Source organism: Lepus europaeus, chromosome 16, assembly GCF_033115175.1.
Source record: "Lepus europaeus isolate LE1 chromosome 16, mLepTim1.pri, whole genome shotgun sequence".
In the NCBI taxonomy this organism is placed as follows: Eukaryota; Metazoa; Chordata; class Mammalia; order Lagomorpha; family Leporidae; genus Lepus; species Lepus europaeus.
The window spans coordinates 51,744,146-51,768,210 of record NC_084842.1 but is presented as its reverse complement, the minus strand read 5'-3'; the positions used below and the strand labels follow the sequence as shown (position 1 = coordinate 51,768,210).

At 40.4% G+C, this 24,065-nt stretch overlaps 1 protein-coding gene and 1 pseudogene across 2 annotated transcripts in view; both read left to right on the top strand.

Moving 5' to 3' along the window:
• GABRB1 (gamma-aminobutyric acid type A receptor subunit beta1) overlaps positions 1-23,298 on the top strand; it is a 439,794-nt gene extending 416,496 nt beyond the window's left edge. The window contains exons 6-9 of one of the 2 annotated variants that reach the window (XM_062213299.1): positions 611-748; positions 851-1,003; positions 8,032-8,276; positions 22,954-23,298. In XM_062213299.1, the coding sequence (XP_062069283.1) occupies positions 611-748; positions 851-1,003; positions 8,032-8,276; positions 22,954-23,298 (881 nt within the window). The remainder of the gene's footprint in view (positions 1-610; positions 749-850; positions 1,004-8,031; positions 8,277-22,953) is intronic. The other variant, XM_062213300.1, reaches the window with a different exon arrangement.
• LOC133775294 (ras-related protein Rab-5A-like) lies at positions 12,596-13,223 on the top strand (annotated as a pseudogene).
• Positions 23,299-24,065: the final 767 nt, after the last annotated feature.

Here is a 24,065-nt window from a genome sequence, read left to right as displayed (position 1 = left end):
GTGTGTATGCAAATTGTTGAAAAATACTTAGTATAGAGCTGGTCTTCTGTGTACAAAGTTAACTGAAAATGAATCTTAATGGAGAATGGGACTAGCAAGGGGAGAGGGAGGAGGAGGAATGGGAGTGTGGGTAGGAGGGCTGATATGGTGAGGAGAATCACTATATTCCTAGAGTTGTACTTAGAAATTTATATTCCTTAAAAAATAAATTAAAAAAATACGTTTTCAGTTGTTATTTCTATAATTGTTACTGATAAATAGTGCATGAACAAAATCATCTTCCAGGCACCTGGAATCTAGCCATCCATCAATTTAACCAAAGAGTGACCTATGGTAGTCACAGTGAGAATAAATATGTAACAATGATATAAAGTATCACTAAATGATTCACAACTATGTTCACTAAAGCCAAATGCATCATTTTCTTATTGCAGCCACAACCAACCCATCAAAAATAGCACTCATGAGACCTAAACATCATCCTAATTTAAACTCATTCCTCATTGTCATCATTGGTTGGGAATTTTCCCTTCAGCTCCCACATTGTCCTCAAAATGAATGTATAGATCAATTATGCTGTCTTAAGTCACACTGCATTTCTTTGTTTCAGATGGTTATACCACTGATGACATTGAGTTTTACTGGAATGGAGGAGAGGGAGCAGTAACTGGAGTTAATAAAATTGAGCTTCCTCAGTTTTCAATTGTTGATTACAAGATGGTGTCCAAGAAAGTGGAATTCACAACAGGTGAGGATGTTTTATCCAAAATGAATTAAGGATTCTGTGAAAAGAATAAGATGACTTCAGACAGATGATCTGATTTTTTTTCTTTTTCTTTTTTCAATCCAGGGGCCTACCCACGACTCTCTCTAAGTTTTCGACTAAAGAGAAACATTGGTTACTTCATTTTGCAAACCTACATGCCTTCTACACTCATTACAATTCTGTCCTGGGTGTCTTTTTGGATCAATTATGATGCATCAGCAGCCAGAGTCGCACTAGGTAATGCATTCCCAATGTTGCATAGGGCTACCGAATTTTACCTTCAAACAAATAATCAATATTAGCAATTATAGACAAGAACATTATAATATCAAACCAAAAAATTGAATTACCATAAAAGTGCTTAAATATAAAAATCTAAATATAAGCATGTTTACAATGAATGTCTTACACTGCACTATCTTTTTAGCATTTTACCAAAAAAAAAACCTTGAAGTATGTTTCACACTATATGTGCTTTGTACAATAAATTTTTAATTCTCATTGCACAAATTTTTAGCAATGTTTGATGAATTCCTTGTTGGTACCTGCTTTTTACAGTGGAAAATATTTACAACATGTTATTTTCAACTGGATTTGTAGAAATCAAAACTTTAAGAGTACTAATAAGCCTCATCAGCTAGTGGGAAATACCAGCCTTTGAACATTAACTAAAATTAAATCATTGAAGCTGGGTATCCTGTAAGTTTGACTCATTATATTGAATAAGGCACAATTCTTCAGCTATATTAATGATCTATAATCAAGTCAAAATGAAAAATGGTTTCCTTCTCAGTGGAACAAAATTCAGAGTTAATTTTCTGTGGTTTAATAATGGCTGGAAGCTAAAAGCTGTATTTAAGACCTTATAAGAGGCCGGGCTGTGCATATTGGATAAATCCACAACTGCAGTGCCAGCATCCCATATGGGCACCAGTTTGAGTCCCGGTTCTTCCACTTCCAATCCAACTCTCTACTATATCCTGTGAAAGCAGTAGAAGATGGTCCAAGTCCTTGGGCCTCTGCACCAGTGTGGGAGACCCAGAAGCTCCTGGCTCTTGGCTTCAGATTGGCACAGCTCTGGCCGTTACAGCCAATTGGGAAGTGAACCAGCAGATGGAAGACTTTTTTCTCTCTCTGCCTCTGCCTCTTTGTAACTCTGCCTTTCAAATAAATAAATAAATCTTTTTTTTTTAAAAAATACCTTATAAGGTTCCTTGGAAAGTGAAAATGAGTAAGGTGTATCTGATGAATATGACCACGAGCTAGTCTGTTTCTATTTGATGCTAGAACCATTTCAGTTGTCACATTCAGTGTTTATTCTCTCTCTCTCTCTCTCTCTCTCTCTCTCATTCTCTTTCACACACACACACACACACACAGAGCATCTTTTTTTTAAAGAGATATTTATTTATTTGAAAGGTACAGCTACAGAGAGAAAGAGAGAAAGAGAAAGTCTTCCATCCACAGGTTCACTCCCTTAAATAGCCACAACTGCCGGAGCTGGGCCCATCCAAAGACAGGAGCTTTTTTGAAGTCTCCCACGTGGGTGCAGGGGCCCAAGGACTTGGGCCATCTGCTGCTGCTTTCCCAGGCCATAGCAGAGAGCTGGATTGTAATTGGAAAAGCCAGAACTTGAACCAGCATCCATATGGGATGCCGGCACTGCAGGTGGTGGCTTTACCCACTACACATAGCACTGACCCCCAGTGCCTCATTTTTTACTGACTCATTGCATCTTCTCTCTTCTTAAACTACTGACCTGGAATATATGAGCAGCACATCTTTTTACACTTTGACTAATTGTCATCTCAACAGCCTGTTTGTATTGCCTGAGTACAACTGGGTCACCAAGACAAACACTTGCAGCTGCTTATCAACCTTTGAGTATTTTAAGATTACAGAGAGCAAACACTTTATTGTATCAAACATACATGTCTACACATATAGCTTGACTATTAATATGGTTTCATGTAATTGCCATGGTTCAAAGAAAAATGCTGAGTGATGTCCACAACAGGAAATAATAGCTAGCAAGCTCAATAATTGTGACTCTCTTTACAAGTCTATTTATTTATTTGAAAGGCAGAGTTACGGAGAGGCAGAGGGAGAGAGAGAGAGAGAGAGAGAGGTCTTCCATCCACTAGTTCACTTCCCAGATGGCTGCAACAGCCAGAGCTGGGCCGATCCAAAGCCAGGAGCTGGGAGGCTCTTCTGGGTCCCTCACGCGGATGCAGGGGCCCAAGGACTTGGACCATCTTCTACTGCTTTCCCAAGCCGTAGCTGAGAGCTGGATCGAAAGTGGAGCAGCTAGGAATTGAACCAGCACCTGTATGGGATGCAGGCGCTGCAGGCCAGGGCTGTAACCTGCTGCACCACAGCACCAGGTATGTCATTTTTACTGTCATAGGAAGGGAGCCAAATTCAGGCTCTGTATGATAAGTTTTGTGGGTAAAACATGACTAACACAAAGCCTCTGGTTCTAAAGTTAGTGTTTAAAAGATTAATGGGAATCCTAAGAGAAATGAGCTAAAATAAATTGTTTAATATCTGCTTCCTCTACAATATCATCTTATTCACTGTTTCTTTTTTATTTTTAAAATTAGTTTTCATTTATTTGGGAGAAAGGACGGGGGGAGGGTGGGAGACAGAGACATAGACAGAGACATATCTCCCATCTGCGGGTTCACTCCCCAGATGCCTGTAGTGCTGGGGCTGAAGCTGGAATCACAGTCCTGGTCTCCCTGTGGGTGGCAGGAACTCAATGACTTGAGACATTGCTAGAGTCTCCCAGGGTCTGCACAGGTGGAACCTGGAGTCAGGAGCCAGAGCCAAGGATTTACTCCAGGCACTCTGATGCAGGACTCAGGCACTGAAGCACCAAGCGAAACACCCACCTCCTTGATCACTATTTTAACCAGTAACACAGATAGTGTCTGACACGTAGGGGACACCTGGTGGGTAACTTTCTTGGTGATTTAATGAACGTTAATCAGATTTTCCATGGTATTCTTTGTACTCTAGCAATGAATACTGTCTAAGGAGAACAAATCATGAGAGTAAAGGCAAATAAATGAAATAAATGAATGAAGACATGGGGTTCTTTGCTGGCATCCACGTTGTCAATTCCATTTGACCCTTAAACTAAACTATGCTAGAAACACTGATTATATTTGTCCTCAGTCATTGATGACTTCAGTTGTCCTCAAATTGGGCCAGTTTTGTCCTTCCCCACCATGCTTGGGGACATTTGACAATATCTGGAGATATTTTTGGCCATAGGTACCACAGGCCTGAGATACTGTTAAATATCCCACAAAGCCTAAGACACAACAAAGTACCCAGCTCAAAATGTCAAAAAATACTGCCCCTGAGATCCCCTGGGTTAGAGGAAGTCACCCCTTGGGTTCAAGAGAGAGGAAAGTGTCAGAGCATAAAGAACGGAGAGCTTCAGTCAGATCCTGGGGTTTCAGTTGTCACTCTACCCCTAAGTCCTGGGAGCAGTTCCTGTGGCCCTCAGCAAACAGCAACAATGACACCTACCCTGCAGGGCTGTTGTCAGAAGGTAATGAGAAGATATGTAAGGTATATGGCATTTCATCGATCAATACAAGGTAGCTATCCTCGTACAACTAATTGATGCCAATGTTTCTGCAGAATAGGGAAAGCATCTTAAAGATTACGGGGTCTGGCAACTTGAAAAACAAACAGAATTTTAAAGCTGGAAAAATTATAAGTATCGAAATAAATGTTGCATTGTATACACAAGGAAAGTGAGGTTCAGAGGCACTGACTTATACCAGATTACACAGCAAGACAGTGGCAACTCAGATAAAATACGCCACTGTTTACTCCGCTACCGTTTTATGACCCACATAAACAGATTTCTTAAAATCCCTAAACTGTAAAATTATTTACAAATCTGTAATAAAAGATTTAAATCAATTTGAATATAAAATTACTATGCCCACTAAAATTTTATATGGTAGTATGACTAGGCCATAAAATATTTTAAGTTGCTGCTTGGGATGCCCGCATCCCATGTCTGAGTGCCAGTTCAATCCCAGCTACTCAATATTTGAGATCCAACTTCTTGCTAATATACACCCTGGGAGGCAGCTGCTGATGGCCCAAGCACGTGGGCTCCTGCTACTCCTGTGGCTGATGGAATTTAAAGCTTCTGGCTTTGGGCCCAGCCCAGACTGTTGGAGCTATTTGGAATGTGAACCAGTGGATGGAAGATCTCTTTTTACCATCTTTCTGCCTTTTAAGTAAATACATACAATACAATAAGGGAGAGACCAAAACTGTGAGTGGTATTATAAAGAAGTTGATTGTCTTCACTTAAATTATAAAATGGAACAATGACAAATGGCCAATTCCAGTCATTTACTCAATGCTTCCCATACCCAAAAACACATCCATTTTGAAAAAGTATTGATAATATAGCAAAAATAAATAAATAAAAATTTTAAAAAAACACACACATCCAGGGCTGGCACTGTGGAATAGCAGGTAGATCCGCTGCCTGCGGTGCTGGTATCCCATATGGGTGCCAGTTTGAGTCCTGGCTGCTCCACTTGCAATCCAGCTCTCTGCTGTTATCTGGGACAGCAGTAGAGAATGTCCCAAGTCCTTGGATCCCTGCACCCATATGGAAAACCTGGAAGAAGCTCCTGGCTCCTGGCTCCTGGGTTAGGATCAGCCCAGCTCTGGCTGTTGTGGCCATTTGGGGAGTGAACCAGTGGATGGAAGACCTCTCTCTCTGCCTTTGCCTCTCTGTAACTCTGCCTTTCAATTAATTAATAAATAAATCTTAAAAATAAATACATCTGTATTCTGTAGGAAGAACAAAAGACCTGCGAATGGAACTACACTTGGATATTTACCATGAGTTCTTAGCCTCTCCTGAGTCTGTTTCCATATTTGTAAAATGGAAATACTTCTAAACAGTTTTCAAAGGAGGATTATTAAATAATGCACTCTAACACACTGAAAGCACTTCAATAGCTTCTTTTTTTCAATTAATGTTTGCTGTATTCCTACTATATAGCAGGCACTGCTACAGATACTGGAAATAAACCAAGGAGCCAACCAAAAATCTCTGTCCTCTAGGTGCTTACCTTCTCGTGTTCATTTATCTCACCCTGTCCTAGGCATAGTGTGGGTACTTTGGGGATGAAAAAGAGTCCCAGAGTAGGTCAAAATACTCAGTTCAATAACAAAGATAAAAAGAGGCACTCAAGCAGTATGAGGGCACTTCTAAAAGCTCACAGAAAAGTGAAAAAAAATAAGATTATTTGATGAAAAATATTTTGAAAAAATGCATTTTTTCATAGTGTGTATTTTCCATGAACTTTTTGAAGACCCCTCATGTATGAGTTTGGGGAAATACACAGTCCTCTCAGAAGCTGGACATGAGGTCAGAAGAAGGAAGGGGGGGGAAGGAGGATTCCCAGAAGAGAAAGTGTTTCCAGTGATATTTCAATTAGAATTTTATCTATAACCTTCTATATAGTGTTACAGACTAAGGGAAGCCAGAATATTTTAAAAATCGCACTAAGTCATTATGAAATTGAAAAGAATTCCTCCATTTGAACAAGGTTGAAACTGATTTTCACTTTCATTCTTATAGTCAACAAAACAACAATTTTTATTACCTTTGCTACACAAAAATAAGAGTTGAAAACTTATGCTTGTTTTATTAATAGAAATGGTTCACTCCCCAAATGGCTGCAGTGGCCAAAGCTGGGCCGATCAGGAGCTTCTTTAGGTCTCCTACACAGGTGCAGCAGCCCAAGGACTTGGGCCACCTTCCACTGCTTTCCCAGGCCATAGCAGAAAGCTGGATGTGAAGTGGAGTAGCCAGGACTCGAACCGGCACCCATTTGGGATGCTGGCACTGCGGCTAGTGCCTTTACCCGCTACGCCACAGCAAGGGCCCCACCAAGTTATTTTTATTAGTGATATCAGCAATGTCTGATTATGAAGATATGGATGTAACTTGTTTTGAATGTAGAATTAAACCAGAGATATTTTTAAACATATAATTTTTAAAGACATTCATTTACCAATCACTTTGTTTAAAAATTTAAACTGACCAAAAGCAGAAGTGCAATTAGTGAATTTGTTAATGAAGCATTCATTTATTTTAAACTCATTAGCCAGAATTGTATTAAATAACATTTAAAGTTTTACTCAAGAACTGAGTGTGACCACTCATGATGACACTTCATGTCAGCCCGGCACATTCGTACTCACTACCGCTCTGAACCTTTCTAACTTATAAGTCCTGTTCATCATATCTGTTCTTCAAAAATTTCAATCATCAAATCAGAGAACCTGTACATTAGAATAATCTAATTGGAATAATCTAATTGGAAAAAGTGCTAAACTACTTTTTCCCCTTTCACTTAGCTACTTTCCATTCCTTTTGTTAGCTTTCATTTGTCCTTATTATCTATTTCATACTTTCTATCTGTCATCTTTTCTTCCTTCCTCTTTATTTCTTTCTCTTTTCTTTCTTTCTATCTTTTTCTTTCTAGGCAGCTTCATAGAGAGAGAAACTGACATCTTCTATCTACTGATTCACTCTCCATATGCCCACAACAGACATGGCTGAGCCAAGCCAAAGCCAGGAGCCAGGAAATTCACCTGGGCCTCTCACAGGGATAGCAGAACACCAAGTACTTGGACCTTCATCTCCTTCCTTCCTGTCATTATTTTAAAGGACTTCCACTAAGTTTCAGTTATTATCTTCTCATTTCTGTGTTTATTTTAAATGCTGTTACATCTTTATGTATTTATTGCTCTCTACCTGTATAGTCTCAAAAAATAACTAATCAAATAATTTCTGTTTACCTAGGTATAAAATGAGAATAATTTAATTTCCCTACAATGTTCAGTGTGCTATTTTGACAACCATATAAGATAATTCATAACTGTAGATGTTTAAAACTAGAAAACACTATACAGATGTATATTAGTATTGCAATACAAACTATGCAGGATTCCAACTTCTTTTTCACATCTTATTGAAATTATTATAACCAGCATCAATACAAAATATTTATTATTCAGCCCACAAACATTAATGGACCATGGAGGAAGCCTACAGCTTTGTCTTTGAGAAAATGTGTGCTTTTGTCCAATAGTTTAGCACGTGACTGCCATCTTTGCCCCAGGGAGGGAGTGGCGTCTGTCCTCTCAGTCCTCCAAAAGGCTGCACCACAGAGGTGTCTTCAGCTTCGCTCTTTCTTGCTCCACAGGAATCACCACAGTGCTGACAATGACAACCATCAGCACGCACCTCAGGGAGACCTTGCCAAAGATCCCTTACGTCAAAGCGATCGACATCTACCTGATGGGCTGCTTTGTGTTCGTGTTCCTGGCTCTGCTGGAATACGCCTTTGTAAACTACATCTTCTTTGGGAAAGGCCCTCAGAAAAAGGGGGCTGGCAAACAAGATCAGAGTGCCAATGAGAAGAACAAACTGGAGATGAATAAAGTCCAGGTAATGAACTAAGTATTCCTAACAATATTTCCCCCAAGTTTATTGGCAACATGGTGTCATGGGCTCTCATCACAGGGAAAAAAATAGTTATAAAATGCCAGTTTCTCTTTGATGAGACTTAAGTAACCTTTCATCTGATATGTATGGAAACTGAGGACTGAAGAAGTTAGGTTGAGGGTTTTAAGCACATACATAGATAGGCCTGGAGCTGAACCCCAAGTCCATTATTACTTATTCAGAACTATGGTAAAACCACATGTAAAGAATACTGCCAGACCCGCTTGGTAAATAAATGAGAGCCAAAATGAACTTTGAAGTGGGGAGGAGGCCACGCGGTGTGATGATTCCACCACCAACTGGAATCAGACTGCCTGCGTCTCATTGCCACTCTTGAAAATCAACTCACCTCACTCCTTACATGGCTTCTGCTTCCAGTGTCCTCATCCATAAAATGAAGATTATTATATTTATCACACAGAGTTGCTATCATAAATAAATATTTTGTCTAGTATTTTCTACAATACCTGGGATATAATAATTGCTCAGGATATAATATTAGCTCTTATCATTAATATGAGATATTATTTTTATTTTGCTTTTCATTTGTACATCTTACGATCTGTGGTCTTACTAGGTAGAATGAAATGAAAACAGTATGTTGATTATTTTAAAACATCTCTGTAGCCCTTACTTCTGTGTCATTTTCCACCAAAATCAATTTATTATTATATATGTTGAAATACTGTATCTAGGGGCCAGTGTTGTGGCATAGTGGGTAAAACCACTGCCTGCAGTGCCGACATCCCATATGGATGCAGGTTTGAGTCCTGGCTGCTCTACTTCTGATCCAGCTCTCTGCTATGGCCCGGGAAAGCCGTAGAGGATGGCCCAAGTTTTTGGACCCCTGCACCTACATGGAAACCTGGAAGAGGCTCCTGGCTCCTGGCTCCTGGCTCCAGATCGGCACAGCTCTAGCCATCACAGCCATCTGGGGAATGAACCAGTAGATGGAAGAGCTTTCTGCCTCTGCCTCTCTGTATTCTGCCTTTCTTTTTTTAAAAGATTTATTTATTTATTTGAAAGAATTACATATAGAGAGAAGGAGAGGCAGAGAGAGAGAGAGGTCTTCCATCTGCTGGTTCACTCCCCAGTTGGCCACAACAGCCCGAGCTGCACCGATCTGAAGCCAGGAGCCAGGGTGCAGGGACCCAAGGACCTGGGCCATCTTCTACTGTTTTCCCAGGCCACAGCAGACAGCTGGATCAAAGAGCAGCTGGGTCTCGAACCAGCGCCCATATGGGATGCCGGCACTGAAGGCAGCAGCTTCACCCACTGCAACACAGCACCAGGCCCCATGTAACTCTGCCTTTCAGATAAATAAATAAATCTTTAAAAAAATACTGTATCTAACACAAATTATTTTTAAAAAAATATTGTTTGTTTAATTTTGAAAGAGTTAAAGAGGGAGAGGGAGAGAGAGAGAGAAACATCTTCCATCTGCTCATTCACTCCCTAGATGGCCACAAAAGCCAGTGGTGGGTCAGGCTGAAGTCAGGAGATCCATCAAGGTTTCCAAGTGGGTGGCCGGGGTCCAAACACTTGGGCCATCTTCCACTGCTTTTTTCACTAGCAGGGAGCTGAATAAGAAGTGGAGCTGTCAGGACAAGAATCAGCGCCCATATGGGATGCTGGCATAGCAGGCTATACCACAAAGCCAGCTCCAGACAAATTGCTTCTAAGTTAGCAGTTGAGGTGACAGCTCAAACATTTGTTCATTCAGGAACTGTTCTGGGCATTAGGCATACTGCGCTACATGAGACAGAGTTCCTTGCCCCAACAGAATACAGATTCTAAGTCGAAAGACAAGCAATAAACACACAAACGAGGGTAATTTCAGGTACTATTAAGTGCTAAGAAGGAAGCACTGCAGAGCACTGGGTAACAGAATAATTTGGGTTGGATTTGAGAGAGAGAGGAAACTTTGGAAAGGTGACAAGAAAGATCTTCTCTGAGCAATTACCATCTGACCCGAGACCTAAGTGATGAGAAGCAGCTAAGCATGCCTACTGTATTCCAGGCAAAGGGAAGAGCAAGTTCTAAGGCTCTGAGGCAGGAATTGCTGAGGCACTAAGTGCTGAGAAAAGACCATAGTAGTAAGACCATGGTGAATAGGGGAGAAAGTATGGTATGAGGTATGCTTGGATAATTAAACAGAATCCAAATTATGAATTCTCAAGGTGCACCTTCGTGATTCAGTACGATATCAAATTGGGGCAAACGCTGTGAGGTTAATTGGAAAATTATAGGTAAAGAACACAGAAAGTCCATAAAATATTAAAATTCAAAGCAGTATATTCAAGTAAACCTTTACTTCTTTATGAAACACTATGTTTGATACTCTAAGAAGAGGAGTAGACATGAGGTTTGACCTCCAGAATCTTGTGATCTTGTCACAAAAAAGAAATTGTATTCCAATAAGATAATGAAATATACAATGGCATGGGACACTTAGTTAAAAAGGAAATAGTTTCCTGTTTTCTAGCCGTAACCATACTAGCTTTTATAATATTTTTATTTATGTAAGGTGAACAAATTTCATGTATTTTATATATGCAGATTTGGGAACATAGTGATACTTTCCATCCTGCCCACACTCCCACCTTCCCTCCTCCTTCCTTTCTTATTCTTTCTTTTAATTTTTACAATGATATACTTTTAATTTGTTTTATAAACAGAAAGTTAATCATTCATTGAGTAAAACATTCAATAAATAGGAAGAAGAAAAAAACACATTTCCTCAACAGGAGAGACAAGGGCTGTAAATAATAATCAAATCTCAAAATGTCCATGTCATTCATATACCTTTCATTTCTTATAGGTCTAGTTTTCAAAACTGCCTCTTTTCTATTTCCATCTCCAACTCGGGTGCCTTCTAAACAAATGAGTGAAATGAGTGGGCCCTCTGCACAGCTTGGAATGTGTATTAATTGACAAATCATGAGGGAAAGCCCTACGTAAAAGCAAATGGTATGAGTTCATTGGTGGGAAAATGCAGAGGACAGGAACTGGTCGGGCACCCAAAGGCATGTAGAATCTAGGAAGGAGTGAAGAAAATAGCAAGGCCTTTCAACTGACGAGAAAAAAAGCAGTGTTCTGTAGGAAGAGTAGTTAATGAAAGGTCAAGCAAACTGGAATTGGTTTATCCAGATAAAATAAAAAGATAATAAAGCAAACCATCCTACAGGTAAAATTCATGAACTATGACAAGTTTGTTAATTCTGCCTGAAGACATGAGCGAGTAATAGAAAAAGAGCAAAAACTAAACGAAAACCATCCCTTCAGGAAAGGAAACCATACTCTGGGAAACTTTGTGTTTAGATAACTTTCTCCCTAAGACCAAGCCCCACTTTAAGGGGTGGAAGGATCAGAACTTTGCATCAGGCATCAGAAGACACCAGAAAACTACAGTTATTGGTCTTTGAAGTCAGCGCGTCGAGTTTGATAATTCGAGTTCCTGGAAATTACAGAAAGTGAGTTACAGCAGAGACTCAACATCTGAGTAAAAACTTCCTTTGAATCCTGGGTTTATCAGTGAACCAAAAATGTACAGGTACAATGCCAAGAATCCTAGAGGGGAAATCAGTTAAAGACTGAAATTTTAAAAAACAGAAATGACAGTAGCTGTCCACCGTGTTAGAGTCAGAGTTTGGAGTTTGAGTCCAGCCTGTGTACCAGGGCGTGGTAACTATGTTAGTCTTTTTGTTAAACTCCAGAAGGATCAGTTCTTTAAACTCCACGAGGATCAGTTCTTAGGAGTAAAGACTAAGTCAGGAGAATAAAGAATTTCCCCTGGGATTAGAGAGAAACCAAATGAATACATGCTAACAACACATAAAACCAAGTCTTCACAATTCTAGGTTATAAGTTAGTAATAAAACTGCCTATCAAAACAAAACCCAAGATGCTTCAGAGAAGAAAAATAGATCCAGTCTCTATGGTGCTTCATTCAAAATGTCATCTATAATCAAAAATGACTAACCATAAGAAAAAACCAGGAAAATGTGATCACAGTCAAAAGATTTCATCAATAGCAACATAACTACAGTCTCAAATGTTGGCTTAAAAGATAAATACCAGCGACGCGAGGAGATGGCGCTGTCAGCCCGGCCTCCACCTAGCTCCTTGCTGCCAGCAGCTGCAGCCCCTCGGCTTCGCGTGCCACCATCTCAGGTTTCTTTACCTCCAGAAAAAAGTTGACACCTTGCAAACTGAAAGGTATTGTTAGAGTCTGAAGTTAGGGACTTCTTTTAAATTTGGACATGGCTAATCGAGGAGCAACAAGACCCAACATACTGGAAATAAAAGATGGCATTTCAAGCTAGTACTTCTGAGAGAATCTGTTGTTGGCATATCAAGCCTAGTGCTTCTTTTTGTGAAAGGCTAATTTCATGAAATTGGTACCATTGGGGCTGCTTTTCTAATCCAAACTGTGTTGATGACACAACAGTAAAATTTGAAATATGAGATTCAGCTGGTCAAGAACTATACCTTAGCCTAGCACTGATGTACTACAGAGGGGCACAAGCAGCCTTCACTATTTATGATATCACAAACGAGGAGTCCTTTGCAAAAGCAAAAAACTAGGTTAAAGAGCTTCAGAGGCAAGCACGTCCAAACTTTGTAATAGCTGTATCAGGACACAAGACTGACCTAGCAAATAGATCTGTAGGTTTCCATGAAGCACAGGCCTATGCAGGTGATGTTAGTTTATTATTCATGGAGACATCAGCTAAAACATTGATGAATGTAAATGAAACATTCATGGAAATAGCTAAAAAGTTGCCAAAGAATGAGCCACAGAATCCAGGAGCAAACTCTGCTAGAGTAAGAGGGGTAGACCTTACTGAACCTACACAACCAACCAGGAGTTGGGGTTGTAGTAACTAAACCTCCAGTTTGAACCAGCTAGAAAGTTCTTCTACTTCCTAAATGTAAATAACAGTCAAATTGGAGCCTTTAACCAGCCAGGCATGATTTCCAAAATGAGGAGACTTATGATAAAGTTAAGTTTCTAATATAGACTTAGTGTTTGTGAACTTAATTTTTTTTTTTTTTTTTTTGGACAGGCAGAGTGGACAGTGAGAGAGAGAGAGACAGAGAGAAAGGGCTTCCTTTTTGCCATTGGTTCACCCTCCAATGGCCTCCCGGTCGGTGCGCTGCAGCCAGCGCACCACGCTAATCCGATGGCAGGAGCCAGGTGCTTCTCCTGGTCTCCCATGGGGTGCAGGGCCCAAGCACTTGGGCCATCCTCCACTGCACTCCCTGGCCACAGCAGAGAGCTGGCCTGGAAGAGGGGCAACCGGGACAGAATCCGGCGCCCCGACCAGGACTAGAACCCGGTGTGCCGGCGCTGCAAGGCGGAGGATTAGCCTGTTGAGCCACGGCGCCGGCCGGTGAACTTAATTTTTAATAACTTTCATGTGTCTCTCTGACTAATGTTTCCACAACAGAAAGGGAAAGTGGATACTGTGTGTACACTTGCTTCATTGGAAGGTTAGGGGTAATAATCATTTCTCATCACTAGAAATAGAAATGAATGACTGTCTGGACCCTCAATTAACCAGCCAGTTTCTCCAGACTGATACAGTAGTCATCTATGAAAAGGACTTGGAATTTATTAGGGCTTGTCAGAAAATGTTTTTAGGAAATTCTGAGCATCTTAATACTTAGATACAGTATTCAAGCAAATAGCAGTTTTTATCGGTATCTAAAAGTATATTTGTACATTTTAATAAATTAACGAAAAGAAAAATCTCCAGAAGGTGGTGGGAGATGAGCATCAGTGACATCTAAATTATAATCAGTCCTGTCATCTTTTCAATGGATAAAAAGGTGAATATAACCCCATCTTATTTTAGGGATATGAAAACTAATAAATGTAATCTAGTGGATAGTGTTCCCTTCAGACATATGAGCTCTTCAAAAAAAAGGACATATGATATCTCTAATTTCTACTTAATTACTGCTAGCTATTAAATAGGTCTTGTTTGGGGGCAGGGAGGTAGGCTTTGTTCCCTTTGAACATAATATAGCCAATGCACTAACAGTTGCATACATTTAAACTTGATTATTTTAAACTTGATCTTCAGCTGTACTGTAAATATGGTACAGTTGTACAGTAAATAGTCTCCATATATGTTTATTACCTTTGTAATATTTAAGAATTGCTTAAAGTATACAAAATCTACAGTTACTAAAACATCTGATTAACTTCTCTTTCCCCTTTGAAATGAAGGGCTTCGGTTGTTCTTATAAGGGAAGAACCATAATACACAATATTCCTGTAATTTGTGACATAAGTGTTATGATGTTAGTAACAACCTTACAGCCTTGTTTTCTAAAATTCATTTTGTGTGGATCGGTTCAGTATACTGCACTAATTATTTTAGGTATTTTCGTTGTATGAAATTACCGTGTGTCAGATGATTTAACCTATTTAAGTGTTGAACTGCTAGGCAGAAATTGTACATTACAGTAATTCAGAATTAGTAAGGAAAACAGTTCACCAGTATTTGGTTTTCTGTTGAGGTGCTCATGTTGGAAAAAAGTAGTATAAGAAGCAAGTAAGAAAAAAGGATAAATACCATAAAATAACTATCAATAATATATTTAAGAACCCATAAGAAAAAGCTCCAAATTAGAACCAAACGAAATATCCGAAAATAGATGCATGGTTGAAGAAGCAACCACGATATATCATCCATGAATACTACTCAACATTTAGAAAGGAATAAACTGTTATTTATAATAAGTCTCAAGGGCATTATGCTGAATGAGAAAAAAAAAAGCCAGTCTTAAAGGATTATATACTGTATGATTCCATTTATGTAATACTCCTGCAATCAGAATTGAGGGATGGGGAACAGATAAGTGGTTGATAAGAGTTAGTGACACTGAGGGAGGGATATTATGGGTGTTACTATTATAAAGCAGTGCCAAGAGGGAGATCTTTGCAGTAGTGGAATAGTTCTGTGTCTTGTTTGCAGTAGTGGTTACATGACTAAATAAATTTGGTAAACTTATACAGAATTTTATAGTTTATTCCAATGTGCTGGGTTTACTATTGCACAATAATTTTGTGCCTAGGAAAACACTGGAAGATGACCCAAGTGCTTGGGCCTCTGTATCCACATGGGAAACCCAGAAGCAGCTCCTGATTCCTGGCCACAGCCCCAACCATTGTGGCCATTTGGGGAGTGAACCAGTAGATAGATAGATAGATAGATAGATAGATAGATAGATAGATAGATATCTCCCTCTATGTAACTCTTTAAAATAAATAAATCTTTAAAAAATACACAACAGAAGAAAAAATCAGCACAAGTGAAGGTCACACTGCACTTCTCCCAGTTGCATGCCTGCACCAGTTCTTACCATACATGCTACTACTTCAGGGGTGCCCTAACTGACAACCCCACACTTGGCCTATACTTGATATTCCTGTTAGCTTTTCTCATGAGATGCTATACTTTTTCACCATAAGACTTCCATAATAGTGAGTGTATGTCTATTCAAGTCATTATTAAACATTAGACTACAGCTTCTCAACTATAGGCACTACGGTCTTTGTCTACTATGCTTTTTTTTAAGATTTATTTATTTATTTGAAAGTCAGAGTTACATACAGAGAGAAGAGGCAGAGAGAGAGAAAGAGAGAGGTCTTCCATCCAATGGTTCACTCCCCAGTGGCCACAACAGCCAGAGCTACGCAAATCCGAAGCCAAGAGCCAGAAGCTTCTTCCAGGTCTCCAACGCGGGTGCAGGGGCCCAAGGACTTGGGCCATCTTCTACTGCTTTCCCAGGCCAGAGCAGAGAGCTGGATCAGAAGTGGAGCAGGTGGGTCTTAAACCAGTGCCCATATGGGATGCCACACTTCAGGCCAGGGCATTAACCCGCTGCACCACAGCACTGGTTCCAGTCTACTGTACTTATTCTTTCTTCAGTGGCTAGAACAGGGCAGGTACCAATAAGTAACTGTTGAATGAATGAATGATTGTCGTTTTCATCAAAGGTGAGTTTTTGGATGTTGTACAAGGTATTGAGTGCTGCAACATGATAATTTATGAAATTTATATATTATTAAGAAAAAAGACTATTATCCATTCCAGCTTCTGCCTGATTATCTTTTTATTCTATAACTTTAATTTTTTGATTGTTTAAGCATACTTGATATCAGCTTCTGATATTCATTCTGAATCACAGGGTAATAAAACATTACATATAATCTTCAAAGGAACATATGGCTAAGGTATTACAGCCTTCTTCATATGTAGATGGAATAATAACAGAGTGTTACCATCTCGTACAGTTTTCACTCATCCTTGCAGCTGCTTTGGTTTTGCAATTACTTCCTTATCCTCTTTTAAAACCAAGCGCTCAGACATACAAGAGGTCAAGTAGCATGCTTCATCTGTTCAGTGCATCATCTCTGTTAGTTAAATTAATAATTTAACTATGGAGTTATGAAAAAAATAACTACCCCCAAGGGCCGGCACTGGTGTAGAGGGTAAAGGTAGAAGTGTAGAGGGTAAAGGTAGAAGGTAAAGTTGCCTCCTGTGACACCGGCATCCCACATGAGTGCCAGTTCATGTCCTAGCTGCTGTACTTCCCTTCTAGCTCCCTGCTGATGCCCTGGGAAAAGCAGCAGAGATGGCCCAAGTTTTTGGGCCCCTGCCACTCGTGTAGGAGACCTGGAAGAAGCTCCTGGCTCTTGGCTTCAGCCTGGCTCAGGGCTGCTGTTGTGGCCATCTGGGGAGTGCAATAGCAGCAAATGGAAGATCCCTCTCTCTGTGTCTCTCCCCCTCTCTCTGTAACTCCAACTTTCAAAATAAATAAATAAATCTTTAAAAAAAAAACTGCCCTGTGGTTAAATTCAAACATCATAGAAAAATATTAGATTTATCATTTAATAAAATGGTTGGATGATCCTCTTCTTTCTTTTTATATGCTTGTAAATAGTTAAATTTAGGGAGCATTTGTGTTCTGGTTCCGGACAATTTTCACTTGAGAGATCCCTAGTACTTGCCGTGGCGCCCTGGAGCATGGAGTAGCATTGTTCATTATTACATATTATTTTTCATAGTTTTGACTGGGCAGTCAGGTCAAGGGATAAGTGTACTGAAGCTTCAAAAGCATGAGTTTTGTATTGATTTCTATTCCCACCAGCTGCACTGAAGCATCTTTTTATGACTGCAGATGCTGAATCCAGACATTAGGAGAGTTTCAGCCCCCAAGGTGATAAAGACTATAGATTTGTGAACCCCTTAGGCATCATTTGAAATGGAGATGGTATTTAGAGTTTTGAAAGAGATTTCACAATACAACAAAACTTTAAGGTAGCTATATCTGAGCCACTTTTATCCTAGCCTGCAACATTTTTACTTACATATACTAGCCACAGTACTTGTCCAATTGCTAATAAATGAAATGGATGAAATTGTAGCATGGATGACCTATGAGCAGGGACACTCAAAGTCTTTATAAGTCAGGGAGAACCTTGTGAGACTCTACCAAAGATTCACACCCAACATGCAGTTGACTATTCCAACAGACAAGGAATAGAACTTCCCTTTTGGAATAAGATAATGATCTGGTCTCTTATCTCCCATTTCTGTTCTCTACAGTGAGTTATACAAACACTTTCAGACAATTTTCTAAGTGCAAATCAGCTCTGTACTGTGAAGGATTTTTTTTTTAAAGATTAACTTATTTATTTGAAAGACAAAGTTAGAGAGACAGAGAGAGAAAGAGGTCTTCCATCTGCTGGTTCACTCCCTAAATGGACAGAACAGCTAGGCTGGGCCAGGCCAAAGCCAGGAGCCAGGTGCTTCTTCCCATCTCCTATATGAGAGAAAGGCTCAAGCACTTGGACCTTATTCTTCTGCTTTTCCATGTGCATGAGCAGGGACCTATATTGGAAGTGGAACAACCAGGACTCAAACCAGTGCCCTTATGGGATGCAGGTAGTGGCTTAACCCACTACACCACAACACCAGCCCACCATGATGAATTTAAGCAAATAAAATATATATGTAGGTGGCATCATAAAAATAAACAGCTCCATCCTGAAGTTATGCTTGAAATAGCTCCATATCAATATTGAGCCTCACATAACTGCCTCTTTTTCAGGCTAATATGGATACTTACCCTGCCCTTGATGAAACTAACCTACTGATTTAGCATCTTAAAATCTAGATAAATATAGAATTTCTACTAATATAGTATACTATATTAGCATGCAAACCTTTGCCCAAATCTGACTTGGTCCATTTTCTCTAGCCTTTGTTTAATCCTATCATCTCCAGGTGAGGTGAGACCGAATGACAAATAGCAACTTCCTTCTGTGGAGGAAGGGCAAGGAGTAGGCTGTGGCTATAATAATGTTCTGTTCTCTTGGAGGAGGTAGCCATCCATACTACACAGCTGCTTTAAATGGACTGTAGGCTGGTGCTGTGGTATAGCGGATAAAGCCGACACCTGCAGTGCCGGCATCCCATATGGGTGCCAGTTCATGTCCTGGCTGCTCCACTTCCCATTCAGCTATCTGCTATGGCCTGGGAAAGCAGTAGAAGATGGCCCAGGTACTTGGGCCCCTGTATCTGTATGGGAGACCCAGAAGAAGCTCCTGGCTCCTGGCTTCGGATTGGCTTGGCTCTGCCCATTGCAGCCATTTGGGGAGTGAACCAGCGGATGGAAGATTTCTCTCTCCCTCTCCCTCTCCCTCTCCCTCTCCCTCTCCCTCTCCCTCTCCCTCTCCCTCTCCTTCTTCCCACCCCTCTCCCTCCCCCTCCCCATCTCCCTCTCCCTCTCTATATAACTCTGACTTTCAAATAAATAAATAAATCTTTAAAAAAATGGACTGTAGGCTTCCCCAGAACAGTGAACTAGCTCATTCTGCAACCAGCACCACTTCACCTGGCTTCCTGCTCTGTACCTCAGAACCACCCAGTAAACATGAATCTAATTGAACTGGCTAGCAAGAAGGAAATCACTTTTTGCAAACTAGATTGAGCCTGAGGTGTTCCTCAATAGGGCTTTAAAAGTGCCACTAGAAACAAGATTATATTTTATTCCAATTACCCTGCAATGAGTCTGGCTATATTTATATATTGAATATACTCAGAACAGTTGAATTCAGTGTGTGGCAGCATTTTTCATAGCCAAAGGCATTCTATAAGATTATTGGAAACACAGAAAAGGAGAGGGGGGAATGAGAATAGGTGAGAGAAAGGCTAGAAAATGAATTTGTACATTTGCTTGAGGTTTCTATTGAGGGAAGAAATAGGTATCACATCAGTGTTTTCTGGACTTGTATTGTTAGGTTATTATTTTTTGCCTTGCCTTTTCTATCAGCCAGGATCCTCCAGAGAAATAAATCAATAAAAGCAGAACCAACATGCCTAATCAGAAGGGATTTATTTTAGGAAATTTTCTCATACAGCTGTGAGGTTAACAAGTCTGAAATCTGTATGTCAGGTTGCAGTCTGGAAACTGAGGTGAGAATGATGTCGTGGTCTTTATTCTGAAATCTGCGGGTCATGCTGGAAACTTGGGCAAGGTTTCTATGTTAGTCTGGAGGTAGATTTTCTCCTTCTCTGGGGAACTTCAGTTTTTGCTCTCAAGTTGTTCAACTGATAGCATGAGATTCACCCACATCACCAAGTATAAGCTTTACTGATAGTAATAGTAATAGATTGTAAATGTCAATTGCATCTATAGAATACCTTCACAGTACATCTTCTGTAGTTGATCAAACAACTAGACACATTTGCCCAGCCAAGTTGACACTGCTCCACCTCTAATTCAGCTCCTCACTAATGCACCTGAGAAAGCAGTGGAAGATGGCTTAAGTGCTTGGGTCCCTGCACCCAGCACGGAGACCTGGCTCCTTGCTCCTGGCTTCAAATCTGCCCAGCTCCAACCATTGCTGCCATTTGGGGAATGAACCAGTAGATGGAAGACCTCTCTTCCTCTGTCTCTACCTCTCTCTGTAACACTGTCTTTCAAATAAATATTTTTAAAAATAAGTAAATAAAACTAAGCATACTAGTTTTGCTCAACATACATCCTTGACACCTAACACCGGCACACAGTAAACACTGTATCTGGGACATAATAACAACTCAATAAATGTTTGGAAAATGATACATAAAGTTCTTGAGGCTATTGTGATCAGGAAAGGAGGAAAGATGCCCAGAAGAAGTATGACTTAAATTGAGCCTTGTAGAAAACATGTTGTTTTGATTAATATCAAGGGGAGAGAAATGACATTTGAGACACAGTGTCTTGTGTTTAATCCCAAATTGACCTCTCTCTCTCTCTCTCTCTCTCTGTCCCTCTCTCTGCCTCTCCTCTCTCTGTGTAACTCTGACTTTGGAATAAATAAATAAATCTTATAAAAAAAAACAAATTAAGTACTGATTTGCTTAATCTTAGGCAGTTTACTTACTTTCTCAGGGCTGCCATCTCCCTATCTGCTGAACTTGGCATTGTTATGAAAAATAACTGAGATGAATTACATAGTTTGAGTCAATAAATGGTGTCATTAATAACATTAAAATAACAATAACTTCCTAAATAAAGAAGACAAGAAATGTGCAGGGTCCAGGGATGGAAGGAAGCCCAGTTAGCCTGGAGAAAGATGCCTCACAGTGGGATAAGATGATGGAGAAGAATAAGATGATGGAGAGGAGTAGTGGCAGATTCGGTCATCTTTCTCTCTTCAACCAGCTGATGCTTAACATTATCAACCACATCACTAAATTCATTGCAGGAAGTGGTGAAGGCCGGGGACTGTGAAGTGGTCCTCTCTCAGTAGAAAGTGCATGGGCTTTGTATCGGACAGATGAGGATTCTAATCTCAGCTAATTTTAATAGCTGCTAGCTGAGTAAACTTGAACCAGTTTGCTAACTATTCTGTCTGTTTCATTATCTATAAAATAGAGATAGGATAGTCTACTTTTTGAAATAGGGTTGTTGTAAGTATTAAACAAGTAATATATATGAAGCATCTACCATTATAACAGGCATGTGGTAGACACTCAATAAATCAATCCTGTAGACTAGACTGCGTGTACCACCATCTGGTGCCATCTCTGTTCCTTTTTTTCTTTCTCTGTTTGTCATTGCCTCCTCCTACAGGGCTCTTTTACTTCTCAATCTTGTGTTTTCAACAAGGTTGTACTAAAATTAATCTCATTTGAAAGCATTTATGGAACACTTACTGTAAGTGAGGGACTATGCAAATCACAAAAGTCTTAAACACAGCTGCCTGTGCCGACCTTGGAAGTACTTCCAACTCATGAGCCATGTTCCTGATTTCCAGGTAAATCAGCCTGCAAAAAAATCAGTTTAAAGTTTAAAATGGCAATATTGTAGGCCAAAAATATGCTCAGATTCCCTGTACTTCTAAAAGTGTGTGTAGACATAGCATAGGGAAGACCCAGGAAATTTGGGGTAGGTGTTACTAGAATGGCAGGAACAATAGTGCAGAATTCAAAGTCAAAGTGGAGCCAGACATATCTCTTGATCCATTAATCTCATTTCTGGACATTTAGCCTGGAGAAATAATTATAACTATGCACCAAGATTAAACAAAATGATGCCCCTTTCATACTTCTTTATAGTACTACAAAAAGGAGCTGGCACTGTGGTATAGTAGGTAAAGCCCCCCACTGCAGTGTTGGCATCCTATATGGGTGCCAGCTGCTCCAGTTCCAATCCAGCTCCCTGCTAATGTGCCTAGGAAAGCAGCAGAAGATGGCCCAAGTGCTTGGACCCCGGGACCTACATGGGAGGCTCAGATGAAGCTCCTGGCTCCTGGCTTCAGCCTGGCTCAGCCCCAGTGGTTGCAGCCATTTGGGGAGTGAATCAGCAGATGGAAGACCTCTCTCTCTCTTCTCTCTCTGCCTCTCCCTCTCTATAACTTTGCTTTTTAAATAAATAAATAAATAAATCTTAAAAAAGAAAAACTACCAAAAAAGTGAGCATTAACAACTCTCAGTTATTAATTCTGTTGTGATTTATCCATGTAAGCTATAGTAAATGATAGCACAAATGAATATTTATCAACATTGAAAGCTGTCCAGGCTATATTTTAACTGACAGGAGCAGGTTGCAAAGCAAAATATATGGATGCACTTGTGTTTGTAAGTATATGCAAAGAGGGAAACAACAGAAGGTGAGAAGGATATTGATTGAAGGTTAGACCATGAAGTCTTGGTGGTTTTTTTATTTTGTTTTTTGTTTCTGGCTTTGTTTTCATGTATCGTTTTATAACAAAAGGAAATGTATACATACACAAAAACATCACTGCATACACCCACACCACACACTAGTGTCTTGTGAGTGGAAACAAATGATAGCTAGATAGTTCTATTGCTAGCAAGATGGATGGAAGAATGATAGGTGGGTGGAGGGATGGATGGAGGGGAGAGGAGGAGAGGGATAGAGAGGACAGGAGAGGAGAGGAGTCTCCAAGTCCTCCGAGAGGCACATAGAGACAGTCGTCTAACGAGGCAGTGATTGATCGGCCACATGAGACGTCTTCAGGAACAAGGTAATGATGTCAAACGAATGTCCCAGCAGTTGGGTCTGACCATGTCCATTCTGCCACCAGGTCGACGCCCACGGCAACATTCTCCTCAGCACCCTGGAAATCAGGAACGAGACAAGCGGCTCAGAAGTGCTCACCAGCGTGAGTGACCCCAAGGCTACCATGTACTCCTACGACAGCGCCAGCATCCAGTACCGCAAGCCCCTGAGCAGCCGTGAGGGGTATGGGCGCGCCCTGGACCGGCACGGGGTGCCCAGCAAGGGGCGCATCCGCAGGCGCGCCTCCCAGCTCAAAGTCAAAATCCCCGACTTGACTGATGTGAATTCCATAGACAAGTGGTCCCGAATGTTTTTCCCCATCACCTTTTCTCTTTTTAATGTCGTTTATTGGCTTTACTATGTACACTAAGGTCTGTCCTAAGGGTTCGATTTAGACCACCTTCCTTTTCTTTGTTTTTTAACCCCGCAGGTCCCCAACAGCGATACTGCTGTTTTTTGAGGTAAGAATTTCAGCCATCCAATTGGTTTTAGGTCTTGCATATCAATTTTATTACTGCATCATGTTTACTTCAGTAAAAAAAAAGAAAAAAAAATTTTCCAGCCTACCGTGGTCCAGGTTATCAGCTCTTTTAAGAGCTCTGTCAATTGCCATGTTTACAAACCAACAAACACAAAGAGAGAATATAGGTAGATCTTTAGCAGTTTTTCCTGGTTACCCTGGATTTTATTGGTTTTCTTTTTTAGATAAAAATGAAAAAACGACCTCTTCCATTTGCACTGCTTCCTGGTAAACTGTAACAGTCTCATGCTGCCAAAAACAAAAACCAGAAACAAAAAAAAATCCACAATTTCTAGGATCTCAGAATTCAAAACAAAGCCATTGACAAGTTACAGATTTCCAGGAAGAGAGACAAAAGAAAGGGAGTCTACAGAACACGGGAAGATTCCCCGCCACTCTTCTTCGGTGCCCCCACGTCCCTTACAAAGGGGCATCTCAGCTCCGCGGAAGAGGGAGGGATCAGCAAGTGCCGGTCTAGGTGATGCAAACCCAGCCTGCCATCCGCACCTCACCATGAGGCTGGATGTTCTGGAAAATGCTTCTTTCTCTGATTTCCCAGCAAGTATTCGATTAGCATTAGAATCCAGCTTGGTAAACCTGGTAGCCATTGAGAACAT